General features: G+C 42.1%; 1 protein-coding gene across 1 annotated transcript in view; it reads left to right on the forward strand.

The window, feature by feature from the left end:
• LOC117539507 (protein-arginine deiminase type-2-like) overlaps positions 1 to 17,900 on the forward strand; it is a 49,965-nt gene that overhangs the window by 11,409 nt on the left and 20,656 nt on the right. Inside the window, exons 10-14 of the mRNA XM_034205705.1 lie at positions 12,488 to 12,595; positions 12,756 to 12,907; positions 12,991 to 13,138; positions 13,525 to 13,618; positions 13,713 to 13,792. Coding sequence (XP_034061596.1) covers positions 12,488 to 12,595; positions 12,756 to 12,907; positions 12,991 to 13,138; positions 13,525 to 13,618; positions 13,713 to 13,792 — 582 coding nt within the window. The remainder of the gene's footprint in view (positions 1 to 12,487; positions 12,596 to 12,755; positions 12,908 to 12,990; positions 13,139 to 13,524; positions 13,619 to 13,712; positions 13,793 to 17,900) is intronic.

The following is a 17,900-nucleotide window of genomic DNA, read 5'->3' on the forward strand; positions in this document are numbered from 1 at the left end:
TCCATAAATTGCAGATCTTTCCTGGTGCAGTGCGATCTGCATTTCCAACACAACCCAGGGGTTTTCTCATTAGACCCATTTAACGGGAAGAGCTGCAGCCTGGGCTACTGCAGAATGGTCCAGAGACACTGAACTATGTTACTCATTAACCGACATTATAGACACTATGAGTCGTATTTTTGATCACTCGTCACCTGCTACAGAAGCTAGCCAAAGGCTGCTTCAGATGCGCCAGCACAATCGGCAGGTAGTGGATTATGCTATCGAGTTTCGAATGGCGGCAGCGGACAGCGGGTGGAATGTTCCGGCTCTTCGCGACGCTTTTCTGACGGGACTGTCAGATCCAATCAAGGACCAGCTGGCTCCTCTGGAGGTACCACGGGACCTGGAGTCTCTCATCACCGTTTCCATCCGGATCGACAACCGACTTCGGGAAAGAGAGAGAGAACGTCGACGCGACCGTGACGGACATCCCAGTTTCCAGGGCTTTTCTCAGCGAGCTGTTCCACCAGAGGAGGTTTTCCAGCCAGCGGATTCGGCCCGTTGGAGGACAGCACTTCCGCCTGTATCTGATGAACCCATGCAGTTGGGAAGGACCAGGCTTTCCGTGGAGGAGACACAGCGCCGGCTACGAGAGAAGTGTTGTTTCTACTGTGGCCAGCCGGGTCACCAACGCGCTTCATGTCCGGGAAAACACCAAGCTTACCAGCCAAGAGGAGGGCGCTGGTGAGCAAGCTTCCCACAGACTTTCCTCCTCGACCAGTTACGAAGGTAAACATTTTTATTAATGATCAGGTCATTGACCAAGGGGTGATAGACTCAGGAGCTGATGAGAGTCTTATGGATTGGGGTATAGTCAAACAGCTTTGTATAAAGACTGTTCCTCTATCTCGCCCAATTAACGCCAGTGCTTTAGACGGACGTTTATTGTTTACTGTAACTCACTGCACAGAACCTATCCAGATTACTGTGGATAATAATCATACTGAAACTATGCAGTTTCACATTTTTGAATCTGCTCAGCATCCGATTATTCTGGGTTTTCCGTGGCTAAAGATCCACAACCCACACATTGACTGGCGCTCAGGAAAAATTAAGGAGTGGGGAGAGGATTGCATTAACAGGTGTAAACATTCACGCTCTGTTAAAGCACCAACAGACCCGAGTAGGATCATCATAGATCACCCAGACTATCCTGACCTACAGAAAGTACCGATATGTTATCACGATCTAAAGGAAGCCTTTAACAAGTCAAAAGCCATGTCGCTACCTCCTCATCGACCTTTTGATTGCCCCATTGATCTCCTACCGGGGGCTCCCATTCCCAAGGGAAGACTGTATTCAATCTCAAGGCCAGAGAGAGTGGCAATGGACGAGTACATTTCCTCTTCTCTCAAATCAGGGATTATCCGCCCTTCATCTTCCCCAGCTGGAGCGGGGTTTTTCTTCGTAGGAAAGAAGGACGGTTCTCTGAGACCTTGCATAGACTACAGCCCTCTTAATGACATTACATTGAAGAACCGCTATCCTCTGCCACTCATGTCCTCTGCTTTCGAGCTACTTCAGACTGCCAAGATATTCACCAAGCTGGACTTAAGAAATGCTTATCACTTGGTTAGAATAAGGAAGGGGGATGGGTGGAAGACAGTATTTAACACTCACCAAACCAGATTCAGATGGATCCTACAAAAGTCAGCACAGTTTCTAAGTGGCCAACACCAGACAGTTTCTAGGATTTGCAAACTTCTACAGAAAGTTTATAAGAAACTTCAGTTCTGTTGCTACTGAGAGGGCATGTTCTCACTTCTCCTAAGGTTCCTTTCAAGTGGACTCCCCAGGCAGACGTCGCTTTCCAGCGCCTCAGGGAAAGGTTCACCACAGCTCCCATTCTCACCATCCTGGATCCCCAGCGCCAGTTTGTGGTCGAGGTCGATGCTTTTAATGAGGGAATTGGAGGAGTATTGTCCCAAAGATCCGTGGAGGACAACAGGATACACCCATGCGCCTTCCTGTCGCGTAAGTTGACGACGGCATAGAAGAATTATGATGTGGGGAATAAATAACTGTTATCTGTAAAAGCTGCTCTTGAGGAATGGAGACACTGGTTGGAGGGGGCAGAGCAGCCGTTCTTAGTCTGGACATACCATAAGAACCTGGAGTACATTTAAAAAGGCTAAACGCCTCAACTCCCGCCCGGCCAGGTGGACTCTATTTATCAGTAGGTTAAATTTCACCCTCTCTTTTCGCCCCGGATCCCAGAATCAAAAGCCTGATGCCTTGTCTCGCCTTTTCGAACCAGAACCATTTGCTGTAGAGCCCAAGACCATCCTTCCCTTAAACCGTATGGTCGGAGCTTTTTCCTGGCAAATAGAGTCGGACGTTAAGCAGACTAATATGTTGAACCCGGCACCTAGCGAGTGTCCAAACAACCTGCTCTTTGTTCCTGTGTCTCTCCACTCCAAGGTCATCCACTGGGCCCACACGCCTGTGCTCTCGTGCCACTCTGGAGTTAAAAGGACTATGTGCAAGATTAAGCAGCGTTTCTGGTGGTCAGCCATGAAGAAGGATGTACAGGAGTACGTAGCGGCTTGTCCGGTGTGTGCTTGCAATAAAACCTCGTCCCAGGTCAAGATGGGTCTGCTCCAGCCGCTGCTGATTCCTCAATGTCCCTGGTCACACATATCTATGGACTTTGTGACAGGTCTCCCCTCGTCCAGAGGCAAAACTACGGCTCTGACAGTAGTGGATCGATTCTCCAAGATGGTTCATTTCATTCCTCTAACCAAGCTTCCCTCTGCCAAAGGTACCGCAGAGGTCATGATGAACCATATATTTAGGATCCATGGATTCCCTAATGACATTGTTTCCGACAGGGGTCCACAATTCATTTCCGCTTTTTGGAAGGAGTTTTGCAAACTCATAGGCGCCACCGTCAGCTTGTCATCAGGTTACCACCCCCAATCAAATGGACAGTCGGAGCGCCTGAACCAGGAACTAGAGACTGCACTACGCTGTCTCGTTTTCCAGAACCAGACCACCTGGAGTGACCACCTCACATGGGTCGAGTTTTCTCACAATACTCTTCCCACGGCGGCCACAGGTTTCTCTCCTTTCCATTGTGCCAATGGCTACCAACCTCCGCTGTTCTCAACCAACGAAGGGGAAGTAACGGTACCATCGGCTCATGCCTTGATTAGACGCTGTCGCCGAGTTTGGGCTGGGGCTCGTCAGTCTCTTCTCAGAAGTTCGACTCAGATGAAGGCTGGAGCAGACGTCCACCGCAGGGCCGCTCCCCTCTACAGTCCGGGTCAAAATGTGTGGCTTTCCACCAAGGACCTACTTCAGATGGCTTCCAAAAAGTTGGCTCCAAGGTTTGTGGAGCCTTTTTCGGTGTCTAAAGTCATCAATCCTGTATCTGTGCGCTTACGACTTCCCAGGTCCATGAGAGTACATACTACATTCCATTCAGCAAAACCAAGCCAGTGTATGAGAGCAAACTTGTTGCCGCCTTCAAGCCCCCTCCACCACCCCAGTTTTTTTAAGGTGGTCTAACCTACAAGGTTTGCAAGCTGCTGGAGGTTATGGTCTCGAGGAAAGGTGCTGGGTACCTGCAAAGTTGATAGTTGACAAGACTCTCATCCAGGATTTGTATGATCGGCCTGGGCCATCAGGAGTCTGCCCTAGAGGGGGGGGGGGGGGGGGGAGTACTGTTGTGCACCGCCAAAAGTGTTAGTCAGTCATGTTTCATGTTGTTATTCTTGTATTGTCTATCACTTCCTGTTTTGTCTTGTCACTCATTTGTCACGTCTCATTTCAGGTTCCTTGACTCCCTTTCCTAATGTGTTCTCCCGCGCTCATCAGCGCCAGCCCCGCCCCTGATTGTTTTCACCTGTTCCCAGTTATCTCCTGTTTATATTCCCCTGTTTCCCTCTGTTGTCAGTTTGTCTTGTCCTGTCCTCATTCCAGAACTCTGCTCATCCATGATTGCTAATCTTGTCACTTGCATAAATTACGCTCCTGAAACTGTCGTAAGTTTCTGTCCTCACGTTGTGAGCGATTTATGTTAAGCCTTTTTTGTCGCCTCTATTAAGAGTGTTGTTTTCTTTTTGTACTTCCTTTTTTGGCAAATAAAGTATATTAAATTATACTTTACCTCTGGCTCCCGGGTCGTGCATTTGAGTCCTTATTCCCTTGTGTAACCAAGTTCTTAACATCGGCTAAGCTAATGCAGTATATGCTCCGACCGTCCACACTCACAACAACGGCCTATACAGACATAAATAAACCAGCGATTGTATTTGCCATGACACAGACAGTCTGTGGTTTGTACTTGTTTAACTTTTGTCTAGTTTCTGAACAGATATGAGGAGCTGTGAGCTTGAGTGCTAACAGCAAACGGCTGATGTTGTTTTTCTGGGGTTCTCATTGAAGATGACGTCGCGGCTCCGCCTACACTATGTTACTATAGATACTACCCCAGTTCCTAAACTGTAATGGAAATGCGCCATAAAGTGAGCCAGTCCTAACAAGGCCTAACGAGGCCTAGCCATACCGAGCGAGGCCGTGTAGTAGAAATGCGCCATAATTGACCTGAACAGGTTCCTTATTCTGAAGTTGCCACCTCTTCACACTTTGTAAATACATTATAGCACACAACTACTGAAATTAACCTCAACAGTACATGAACAAAGTAGGGACACGTTGAAATATCTGTTTTATTAATGAACCACTAAAGAGAGGTTCAGACACATACAAAAACATGTCAAGTTTCTCCAAGGCTGAGAACACAGCGGCCTGTACTTTTTAATAAAAACTGATTTTTAACAGAGTTTATGTATTTGTTATCATACTGTGTGACCTGCTTGTATGTACTTACACAATAGGTGTACTGTTCTCTCTGTGTTGTACTGTCTCAGTGTGGAACATAGATTAAACAACCAGCCAAACTCTTTTGAGAGCCAGGGAATTAGCAGCCATGCTCCTTTATTGACTTATTTGCAGTCCACTGACATTCAAACGGAGTGAAACTATAACAAAATAAGTTACAAGGCACTCAATGATCTCATACATGCGCGTGTAACATACACAGATTAACACATAGGTGTAAAAAAGGTAAATATAGCTAACGCTAGCTGTGCAATAAGCATGTAACCTACATGCGCAAATGCTAACGCATTTTCTCATTGAGTTTAAAACATCTCCAAATGTCACACATAAACACAATACATGTTACTAATCCCTACAGTGTAAGTGTAAGGCTTACACTTACAGTCATTGCTTTCTGACGGACTTGACCCTTTTACTCTTCAGGTTGCATAGGGAAAATTAGTAGTGCCATGTTATTCAGTTCACTTTCTTCTACTTCCTGTACCCGGTTTCCTGTCTAACCTTCAGTACAAATTTTACAAAAATATAAATGTGCAAATATGAAACATACAGGTCAATATCACCTTGCTATTGGTAGCTGAACTGTCAATACCCCAAAACATATTCTTAGATAGAAATACCAATTTTTTTTAATTAACACTTATAGTTTTGGCGCCACGGCTTCCACAGATGAAATATTTGTATATATTTATTGTCAAAGCATTTAATGTATTCATTGATATCGGCAGTGGCGGCTGGTGGAAAATATTTTTGGTGGGGCTGTGGAAATGGTGACCAAACCATACTAGGGGGGTCCGGGGCGATCCTCCCCGGAAGAACATTTTGAGAAATGACCCCTGAAATTATGACTTCTGGTGATGTTAGAGAGGGGGGGGGAGGACAAATTGAGACTTAAAAATATGAGATAATCCATAATCTTCAGTGTGGTTAGCTATGAATCTTCCAAAACTTCCAAATACCTGGACATAGTTTCTACAGTATAATCTGTGCAACAGTACAGTAGGCCCGCACAAACTGCAGAACACTGGTGCTTTGGAAACACTCAAATGATTGAATTCCCATTTAAAATCAGGAGACTGAATACGAACATTATGTGTGTGTGTCATACTTGCCAACCCTCCCGATTTTCGCGGGAGACTCCCGATTTCATTGCCTTCTCCTGGTTTCCTCCCGGGGTCATATTTCTCCCGCATTTCTCCAGATTTCTGACTAAATCAGATTTACTCACGACTGTTTCCACTCTGACTTTAATACAGCTACACCATTGTTTGGTTTCCATGGTAGCGCGTCTCTTTAGCAGAGCGCGCAACTCAAAGTCTGAGAGGGTGAGGAGTCACAGAAAACTGAACAAGAATCGACAGCTCGACCCTCCGCTCACTCCTTTCCTGTAAAATACAGGTCCAGCCCACACATATGCTCCATGGTGCTACAGGCATTGCACTTACAACTACAATAAGCATGTAAATGTTAATCTACAGCTCCGGCAATCCACTAGCACCCGGAGTCTCCACCTGCAGACGCAGCCATCTTCATCAACTGACTGTAGCGTCACCTTGGATACGATTCCAAACAACTCACTGACTGCATCGGGCGCTGAAATTGCCGCCCTGTGACCATCAAATCTGACGACGCTGATTTGCTGAAATTATGTTTCGGCTGCATAGTTTACAGATAGCAACAGTCAGCAATGTGTTGGCTGCTGCTGCTCTGGCTGAGGGCTATGGGCTCAGAACAGTCTCATAATACACACATGCACACAGAAGGATTCACACTTGTATTTCATGATCCGCAAAAGGATTCAAACTTGTATTTCCGGATCCACACTTGTGTTTTTCAATGCACACACAAATGTGTTCCGTTTCATATACATGTAAATAAAATCCAAATACAGAAAAAAGTTTTACATATGTATTTTTGATCCTCACATATTTGTTTTCCGTTTAAAACCTCTGCACCTACAAACCGCTTTCTGTGCACGGATCGTTGTGCATTCGTGTGTGGGTTTTTTGAGACTCCCCTGACGCTCACCCGATTCGTACTTGTAATTTTTTCTATCTATAGCCAATCAGATGTCTCCTTCATTCTAAGCCAATCACATGAGCGCGCCCCCACGAGGGTATGATTTCTTGCGTTCATGACACTTCATATACGCATTTTGCGTATTCAGCTCGCTAAACAGAGGGCGGAGCTTCAGGTGATCATGCAGAGCTGCGTGTCTCCGTCAGACTCAGCAGCTGATCTGATCTCTCTCTCGCGTCCGGTTATACTTCACTCACGTTTATGTCCATATCGATCAGATCCAGCTCTCCTGATCGGCCTTTATAGAGAGCACCGATCAAACTATTAAGAGTGAATATCGGCCGATAATGACCGGCGGGGCTCCCCCCCGTTGACAGTTCACTGTCTAGCACTGGCTTCGTAGTGCACTGATCGATTAGGCTAAGCTAACCTAGCTGCTCACAACAACTTCATGCAGACATAAATAAAGCAGCTGTATTTGCCATACAGGAAACACACATTTAAAACGGTTTTGCCTGCCGTTATTGTGTACACAAGCATTCATCAATGGTTCGGAAAGTGGCGCTGTACCTTAATAATATAACTTTAGGCTTGTATTTGCGTGCATTTCCTGTTCGGGAAGTGGCAATGTACTGAGAGTGGACTGGAGGTGTCCTGACATTAGTGCCTGCAGGCAGGCTCCATGGACCTGTCAGCTCCCGACTGCGCAAAATGCGTAGCCTACATGAAGCGCTACGCCATGAACGCAATAAATCTACCCTCGTGGGGGCGCGCTCATGTGATTGGCTTAGAATTGAGGAGACATCTGATTGGCTATAGATAGAAAAAATTACTAGTACGAATCGGCTGACCGTCAGGGGAGTCTCAAAAAACCCACACAAAAATGCACAGCGATCCGTGCACAGAAAGCGGTTTGTGTTTGCAGGTGCAGAGGTTTTAAACGGAAAAAGAATATGTGTAGATCAAAAATACATATGTAAAACTTTTTTCTGTATTTGGATTTTATTTACATGTATATGAAACGGAACACATTTCAGGGTTCGTACGGGTGCTTGAAATCCTTGAAAATGCTTGAAATTTGACGTGGTGTTTTCAAGGTTGGGAAAGTGCTTGAATTTTGGGAATGGTGCTTGAAATTGAGATAAAGTGCTTGAAAATGTAAATGCTTTACTTTTACAATAAATTGCTGTCTGACTGAATAGTTCGCTTTTTAGATTAAAAGAAAAGAATTGCTTCGCTTCTACATAAAACAGCGCCGCTGCACCTTCCCGCGCTATGCGCGCGACCTGCAAGTGTTTGTGTTATGTGTGACCTGGGCATTCTGATGAGAGTGATAGATGACTGTGTGCCAGGAGGTTGCCGTTTCAACGAGCGTTGGCTAGCAGAAGACAAATACAAGCCATGGCTAAAACGAGGGTCAAGCCCACGAGTAGCCTCCTGCAAAGTTTTGCAAACATAACGATGCGAGAGTCTGCGCTGACGAGCCACATGAAAGGTACGCCGTATTAGAGCATTTTAGATTAGGCTAATGTTGCATGTTATGTTTGTTTAAGCTAACGTTTGCTAGCTGAATAGCGAACTCGATTGAGGGATAATAATAATTGCAGGATAAACGAGCCGGTTTTTTGTTTTTTTTGCGGAGGGATCTAGATCGGCTTGAAGGCACATTATGCAATGTGCACATTATCCCGCTTATTACACGGCCACATTCTCAACAAAGTAAAGACATGACTCCCAATATTAATTGAAATGCTTTTATGGATTTAGAAAATGATTTTATTGATTTAAAAAATAGTTTTATGTATTGATTTAAATTGACATGTATCCGCTAAGAAAAGTAGTCCGTTGTTACTGTTTGAACTAACGTAGTAACGGCAGGAACTGCTTCGATAGTGTTTTTGAGGAGCTTTTTGATTACAGATTTGAAAACATCGTTGCTTGCTTTAAAAGTAGCACAATTCATTATGTCAAACCTTGGAAAGTATCTAGATATCCCTGCCCTAATGCCAAAGTAACTGGCAACTGAATATGTGTCGCCGTTTGATGTCTATGTCTGGACCGCTGCGTAAAAAGGAGGGTTTCTGCCCCATTACTTATCTTCTTACTTCTATAAGAATAAAACACGGAGGACAGAGATCTCTTTTTCTCCCCCTCTTCTGACAGCCCAGCAGCTGATCTCAGAGCACGCTCCCCTCTCCTGCAGGGGGGCGTGGTCAGCTGCAGCTCACAGAATCAGCCCCCTGCAAAAACAGCGCTGGAAAGAGCAAATAGAGCGAAATGAGGCATGGCTAAAATGCAGGATCTTTTGGTCTATATAGTCTTCTATATTTTTTTATATAAAAAAACTATATTTATATACTTTATATAGGTCGATACAGTAGCCCCTTTTCTTTTAAATAGTTTTTATAGGTGTTGCTATTTGTTTTGTGTAGCGTGGTTCTACAAGCAAGTCAATGCATTCATTGGGTGGTATCAGAGAGTTACACGGGTCTGTACTGTAAATGCAATGAAAACAATTGGCCACAGCAAATCATTTATATTAAACATGTCATTTTTACTTTTGAATACTTCAGTACAAAGGATGTATTGAATAATTTAAGTGATATATGTGTACACATATAAATCATTAGTCAAAACAGGGCTACATTTGATTTAATTAAAAGGTATAATATGTGGTAAACTGAAGAGCCGTTTGGGAGCAGAAAGAGCCGGCTCTTCTTGGTGAGCCGAGCCAAATGATCCGGCTCACCAAGAAGAGCCGGAATTCCCATCACTAGTGTTCAGAGGATGAAGCACTCACGGCATTTCGTGTTATAGTCACAAAATATAATCTATTGATTCGACACAGAGCGATTTTGAAAGCAATGTATTTCTACTGGTAGTATGTTTCGTACCTAAACCAAATGTAACTTGCTCTATCGAAATCAGTCACATTGACCCGAAGACACATTTTCGTTTGTATTACTGGTCTGGGGGAAGCTCGCGAGTGTGTGTGTATTTTTGCGTTTGTGTACCGGGGAAACATTCATAAGAAACACCGGCTGTTGTTATGCTTGCTGTGATGTTACATTAGTCCGTTCTCTGCTTGTAATTATGCCGTTACAAGCTTCAAAGTTGTATTTATCATCTGAATTTGCCGAAACAAGTTTAATATTCTGAAAGCCAATACTTTGTTTATTTGAAAACAGATGAAAACAAACTGTCTTTTATATAAAATTGAAGTATTATACAAGTAAAACTACATTTTGCTTTAATCCCATGTAATTGTAGAATGAACACAGTCTTCCTTTGAAGATGTATAAGTCAGGTGTCTTGAGTAGTCAAAATTACCTTGTGGATTTACTCCAGGTGGAACTAAAGTCTGATTTAACACTTGATTATATTTCACATCATTCATCCACATCTGTGAAGTAACTAAAGGTATTAAATACATGTAGTGGAGGAAAAGTACACCATTTACCTCTGACTTATGTTCACTTCCAACATAAAAGTACCTCAAAAATAGTAATCAATAATGTATTGAAAAGTTATTTGGCTGATTGTTTTATATTGGCTCAGACAGGTTATATGGGAGGCCCAGTCTACGTACAGGTCACTCCTTTTGAAATATTAAACTTAGTTTTCTTTTCTTTAATTTTTCATCCTCGTGTAGAATGCTATCACGAAACACACATTTGGTTGTTTATAGCATAAAGAACATCTGATTTAATGTGAGGTAGGGAAATAATCATTTGAGTATGTGTATATAAATATGTAATTTACAACAGCTGTAAGCTGCTTGAAAAGCTGGAAAATGCACCTTGAAAATGCTTGAAAAGTGCTTGAATTTGACTTTGGAAAAGGTGTAAGAACCCTGACATTTGTGTGTGCATTGAAAAACACAAGTGTGAATCCTTTTGCGGATCATGAAATACAAGTGTGAATCCTTCTGTGTGCATGTGTGTATTATGAGACTGTTCTGAGCCCATAGAGGGCTCCTTTCTTACCGCCCAGACGAGAGAGGGGAATGATACACGCTGCGGCCAGGCAGGGAACATGTGACTTATCAGTAACTAGACATCGTAAAACAATTTTAAACGAGATTTTATTGTAGATTATACATTTTACTGAAACCAACTATATATATATTTATTTTTTATTTGTAATGACAATCAAACATGTGGGAAGAGGGGGGGTGGCGCCCCTAGCGCCCTATATATTGGCCGGCCGCCACTGGCTATCGGGATGTTAAGAGCATTCCATTGAATATAACAAAAAGTGTTTCTGAAGTGAATGACCTACCCTACCTTTAAGTGAAGAGCAGTACGCCTGCAGCCACAGTTCCAATTTCGCAACAGGTGGGTATACGTTCAGCGCCTACGACGTAGACATCTGATATTCCCACAATATACTATGCCACCAGGTCCCTGGTTTTCCATGTGTCAGCTGTTTTGCGGTAGCGCCATTACCACATATTTGTTTCAAAATAGGCCACATACAGTCACAACTAGTCATCAAACGAACTATTCATCAAATGAATGATAGGTCCACACCATAGACATGTGTACACTAAAAGTATTTTGTGCAATTATTTCACCTGTCCACACTGGCAGTGAAGAGACCTACTTCTAATGTGATTTTAACTCATGAGATTGTCAAAAAAGTGAGTATCCTGTAACATAGCATGAAAACAGAATGACAAAAACTTTTTTTTTTCCGTTAAAAAAAGATCAACAAGTTAAGTGTTAAGTGTTTTATAATGACTAATCAATAGCCAATATACTGCTAATATGCATGTTAATTAACAACTAGTTGAGGGTGAATTTGTGTACCTTAATATAAAGTGTTACCACGTTTGTCTCAGTGGGCTTTACAGATTAAAAACAAACAACAACATTGTATATGATGGAGTTACAGCAAATGAGAAAACTAAATAAAATAAGATAGAAAAAAAGTCAATATAAATACATAAAACATTCAAATGAATTACCATAAAAATAAAATAAAATGAACACCATAAAATGCCAGCTCTAACTGAAGGCTTTGTTAAAAATGTAGGTCTTCAACGCACTCAGGTTTGGACTCTCTCTGCCTCTCTGATTAAAACAGGAAGTTGGTTGGTTCCAGAGAAAGGGAGCTTGGTAGCTGAACACTGACTCCTGATCTTGTTTTGCGGACTATGGGCACCATTAACAGACCTGCACCCTGGGAGCGTAATATTCTAGGGGGGCAATAGTGGATTAAAATACATTTTAGCTACGAAGGTGCCTGACCATTTAGCGCTTTGTAAGTTAAAATAAGTATTTTAAAATCAATGATGTGCTTTACTGGTAGCCAGTGTAGAGCTGCTAAAATTGGAGTGATGTGGTCCATTTCCCTGGCTTTAGTTAGTATACGGGCTGCAGCATTTTGTACCAGCTGAAGATTTGTAATGGATGTGGTGGGACAGCCTGATAGAAGGGAGTTGCAGTAATCCAGCCTAGAGGTTATAAAAGCATTAGTTTTTCTGCATCATTTTGAGTCAGGATATGTCTGATTGTTTTACAAGTTGATGATGTTGTTGTTAAAAAAGTTTGATAAGATCTCTATGTCTAATTTTCAGGACGAGCTGGAGTTTGGATACATCGACTCACCTCATCACCGGTTTCCTGTTGTTCTGGACTCTCCTCGTGATAGGGGTCTCAAGGATTTTCCATACGATGAGCTGCTGGTGAGACTCCTTTTTTTCTTGAAATAAAGTTTCAAGATTTTAACCAGATATTTTAATTCCCTTTCGGGGACAACCTTCAACACAAATGTTGAAAGCAGAGTATTTCCTCGAGTCTTGAAACATGTCTGAGCGGGAGCCTTAACCACCTTCATGTCCTCAGGGCCCCGACTTTGGCTATGTGACAAGGGTGGCCCAAAGAGAAGACGTGAGCAGTTTGGACTCATTCGGTAATCTGGAGGTTAGTCCTCCCGTTACCGTCAATGGGAAAAACTACCACCTGGGCAGAATCCTCATCGGAGTGGCTTTCCCTACGTACGTTTGTAACAGGGGAACACAAAACAAAGTGTGGCGAGGACTTGTCAACATTATTTAATTAATTTGTCTTTTTCTTCAAGGGCCACTAAAGGACGCAACATGACCAAAGTAGTCCAAGACTTCTTGTGGGCTCAGAAGGTTCAGGAGCCCGTTGCCTTATTCTCTGACTGGCTTGTAGTCGGCCACATAGATGAATTCATGAGTTTTGTTCCTGCACCTGACAGAAAGGTAAATGATCCCTTTTAAATAGAAACTTTAGTTATTTTGAACCAAAAGTTGCCTTCTTTGTGCTTTACCTTTACCACATTAGTGGTCATTTTAACCCAAACTACAAAGTTTATTTCTGTGAAGAAGCAAGTTTACTTTGAAAAAGCTGTTGTGCAACACGTGTCAATTTGCATGTCATTCATTTGAGAATGCACGAAAAATACGGAATAACTTTGCTTAAGATATGAAACACACTGTTTTATGAGGATACGTTGCATAGTTAGGAGACAGGAAGCTACTAGCTGTTACCAGTGGATACCGACATGCTTTTATGTGATGGATTGAATGAGCTCCCAGGACAATGGGGCAGCTGCTGTTATCTTTGTCTCTTGTGTTTCTGTGCACAGGGATTCAGGCTGCTGCTGGCCAGCCCGGACGCAGGCTACAAACTATTCAGAGGCTTACAGAGGGATGGACACGGGCAAGCCAAACTGTTCGAGGGTAGGCCTGTCTCAAACTAAATTGGAAAAAACAACTACACAATGAGTTCTTAGCAATGCACAGTCATCATGTTATCCTCCCCACTTCCAAAAAGGTCTGAAAGATGAAGAACAACAAACAGTGGATGAGATTCTGAAAGACAAAGGGCTCGCAGCTGAAAATAACTACGTGCAGGTGAGTGGGATTGTATAGTAAGACCAACATACAGCTTGCTTTGTCTACTTTTTGGTGCAGGGAATAAAATCCCCCGAAGATCTAACTGCAAAGTTATTGAAAAATTCTCACAAACATTTTATTACCTCTGCACTTTTTCATTAAAAGATATTTTCCTTCTCAAGACAACCGCCAGCCAGAAATTACACTCATAATGTAGACAACCTCATTCCACAACTATAGGTGTTAATATAGCACTACTGTATATCAGCTTCTACTCTGTGTAAACTCTGCATTATTTTAGATACAGACTGCAGGATTTGCTCCCATTCAGACAAATGAGCATTAGTGAAGGAAAGCATTGATGTTAGGGGATAACAATTGTCTCACTGTCAGTGTTTCTGTTTATTTAAAAAGTGTTGGATGTGGGTAAAGTCAGGGTGCTTTGACATCAATATTTTCCCGTTATCATGAAGTGATGATGATGATGACGCGACGTCATCAGCTCGCGCATCACAGAAGGTAAACAACACCGTAGAGTGAACGTGTGGAGCTCACACGAGAGAGAAAACACCAAGATGAAAAAATATAATCCATCTCATTTACCGACGAACATTTCTGCTAAAGACCGGGCAAAGCAGTACCCCGATGTCTTGCCCGAAAGTGGGGGTAAACTATTCTGCACCCCGTGCAACTGTGTTGGAGCATAAGAGCAGGGTTGCCAACTTTGGGTACCTGGCTGGAGTGAGATTTTGATATCATGGGTTTAATTACATATGCGCACGAAATGACTGCTATCGTGTCAGCAGCAGGACCTTAGCATAGCCTATATATAGGATATATAATATATACAAATACACAATATTGGACAGACTATAAAAGGCACAAAGTTTCATTCACTATTGAAAGTCAAACACATGTTTGTTTCCACTGTTTTATTGTGTGCCTGTCGCGATAAGCAATTAATTGACGTATCGTACGATAAATAAAAATGAACTCGATAAATTGCCATTTACATGAGGATGTGACTAGCAGTTTGAAAGGATGTACTTGAATGATTATTATATATTATCGTTATGTCAGTGGTCTAAAATGGTCATACAACGGTGCCGACAATATTATCGTTTATCGCAATAATTTCCGGGAAAATGTATCCAACAAAATTAATTATCGTGAGAGCTATACATGAAACACACACACAAACAAATCTACACTTACTCCAAACTGCCAAATATATTAATTAACACACTCTCACTCTCATATAGCCTACTCTTTGACTCTATTTTGGCCTAGTAGAACAATAAGCAGCAGACTTTTACTTTTTTATCATTTCTACTGGTTCTTAGATCTGAGCATGTGTGACACTTGGGTCCTGCTTTGCTGTTGCTTTTTGTACTTCACCGGAGTCAGTTTGAGATATCAATTAGTTTATTCTGCAAACCATGGAATAAACACACAGATCCACAGTTTAGCCACAGTTCAGTGAGATGTTGCTCCAAGCTAAGAATCCTCTAATACTTTTACAGTGATCGTATAGTGGTATCATTTGTTTAGAGAAAAAGGATTCTAAATATAAAGAAACTCAATAACATTTATTACAAACATAAAACTATTTAGTTTGTAATTGTGACAATAAAGATTCATCAAATTACTTAGATGAACAGTATTCAATAAAACATTTACCAGTTCAAAATAAACATACCTGCAAACCATGGAATAAACACACAGATCCACAGTTTAGCCACAGTTCAGTGAGATGTTGCTCTACAAAGGAAAGTTTCACGTCAGTAACGTAAATGCCACGTGCACTCCTCCACAACGTTAGTGGCTAACTAGTTAGCGGCTAACTAGTTCGCTGGAAAACGGCTCACTCTCAGTTTATGTACAATTCTTTTAAAAAGTGATACACTACAGAATCTAAAGACATTTAGCTAACCAATAAATGCACATAGATTATACACAAAATAGTACACGTAGATCACAATTATTATTATATCTACAACTGAGTGAACAGAGCAACAACTCACCCAAGCTAAGAATCCTCTAATACTGACGGATTCCGAAAATGCACCACATTCAGCGCAACACTAGCTTCCGGTTGCGGCTTTTCAAAAATAAAAATAAAAATAACAAAATTATGGCTGTAGTCCCAGTTTAACAGGATTTAATAAAACAAACATTCATTATTTACACTGTTACATACACCCCCCTTAAATTCTGTTAAACTCCAGGCAAATACTGAACATCATCAAGACAAGAGGGTAAGAAAAATAAAAAAATATTTGTGGTGGCTGTTTAAGGTGAAACCAAATCAAAGACACAAATTACAGTCGATACAAAATCCTCCCATAGGGAGTGAAAAAGGATAGGGAGGTACCAGGCCCAATACCTTTCTCAGACCAGCAGAAGATGCCATTTACACCTTCAAAGCATCTCATCTAAGGCAACACACATAGCATACCCACAAATCTACAAACGCATACAAATACTACTCGGATATAACCCATAAAAAAAAACTGGTAGAGTATCCTGACTGCTTAAACCTCAAATATCTTGTGGAAGAATGCAAAAACTGAACTAGTAACAGATGAGGTATCTTCAACCTTCTGTGCTGCCATCTCATATATCAACTTTTTAGGAGGTTTGACATGCCTCCCACATCTAGTAGTGACTGAATCACCACAGCCCACATGAACACTATGGGGTTGCGTGCAAATAGCATTGGTTTCATCAACAACTTCTGTGAAAGTTAAACGAGAAACACCAACTGAGTCAGGGTCAGTCAAGTCAGCAGCACTCACAGGGTCTGGGTCAGGTGGTAGAGTCACACTGTCAGGGTCTGGGTCGGTTGGTAGAGTCACACTGTCAGGGTCTGAGTCAGATGAGTGAGCATCACTGGCAGGGACTGGGTCGGGTGAGTGAGCATCACTGGTAGTGCTGTGTACCTGCACTCACATTCAGGTTCAGGTCCGGACTCAAGTCCAGAGGTTCAGGTTCAGGTCCGGACTTATAAGTCCGGACCTGAACCCATGGCTTGTGTCAAGTTGTGTGAGTAACTAAAGTGAACTTATTGTGAGCTAATTATCAATTGAAAATTAACTCATAATCAACTCAAATTCAAACTCATCAGGTTTATTGTGCTCCCTTCCAACTTGTGTCTAAATTTCTCTACAAAGTACAAATGTAAAAAAAACACTTTTTGCCACTTAGTCTACAAATGACTTATGACAGCAACTACAGTGAACTACTACAAAGTTCAAACATTTATTTCATTTACCAAACTAAAGTAACCAAACAGTCCCTGAGCTGACTGAGCCTAAATCCCTAAAACGTTGCTGAAAGATAGAGTGTAGAGTAGACTATACGCATTACACTGTTACACACCTACTATACAGTATAGGCTACAATAGTGACTGTACAGTCAGAGTGTACTGTACAGTCTGTACACCATGTATTTTCTACAACTCTACATGTGTACATTATACAGTACATACTACATACATAGTGATGTACATACATACTGTTAGAAATTCAAATCAATGTTGATATGGCGTAATTTTGAATTAAATACACTATTTAATTTAAATCAGTTTTATTCTGAAAAAACCGGAAGTTCACACTATTAACTTAATACTTTTATTCAGAAAATGATTCACTTCCGGTTAGCATTAGCATGTGGCGAAATGCTACGTTTTCAAACCGTGAATCGAAGGTGAAATGACATGTGATGTTGTACACTGAGCACACTGGGATTAGCACTCATTTATTGACGCTGAATAACGTTTATCAGGGAATGTTTAAATAACCACAGACACCAGAATATACGTAAATGCTAGTTTTTTTGAGAGTCCAAGTACCGGTTCCCGACGTTCCGGTTTTAACCGGACTTGAACCGAAACTTTTTACAAGTCCAGTACCGGTTCGGCGTACCGGTACGCAGCACTAATCACTGGCAGGGACTGGGTCAGGTAAGTGAGCATGACTGGGTCAGGTGAGTTCATGAGCCAGTCCACAGTGCGATCGTAGCCATCTTCATTGTCCACATGCACAGAGACTTGACCACTTCCACATTCCTCATCCCCATTATCTGAGTTGACAAACGAGGCAGGAGTTTCAACCTTGTCCATGA

The sequence above is a fragment of the Gymnodraco acuticeps genome, unplaced genomic scaffold, assembly GCF_902827175.1.
Source record: "Gymnodraco acuticeps unplaced genomic scaffold, fGymAcu1.1, whole genome shotgun sequence".
Classification (NCBI taxonomy): domain Eukaryota; kingdom Metazoa; phylum Chordata; class Actinopteri; order Perciformes; family Bathydraconidae; genus Gymnodraco; species Gymnodraco acuticeps.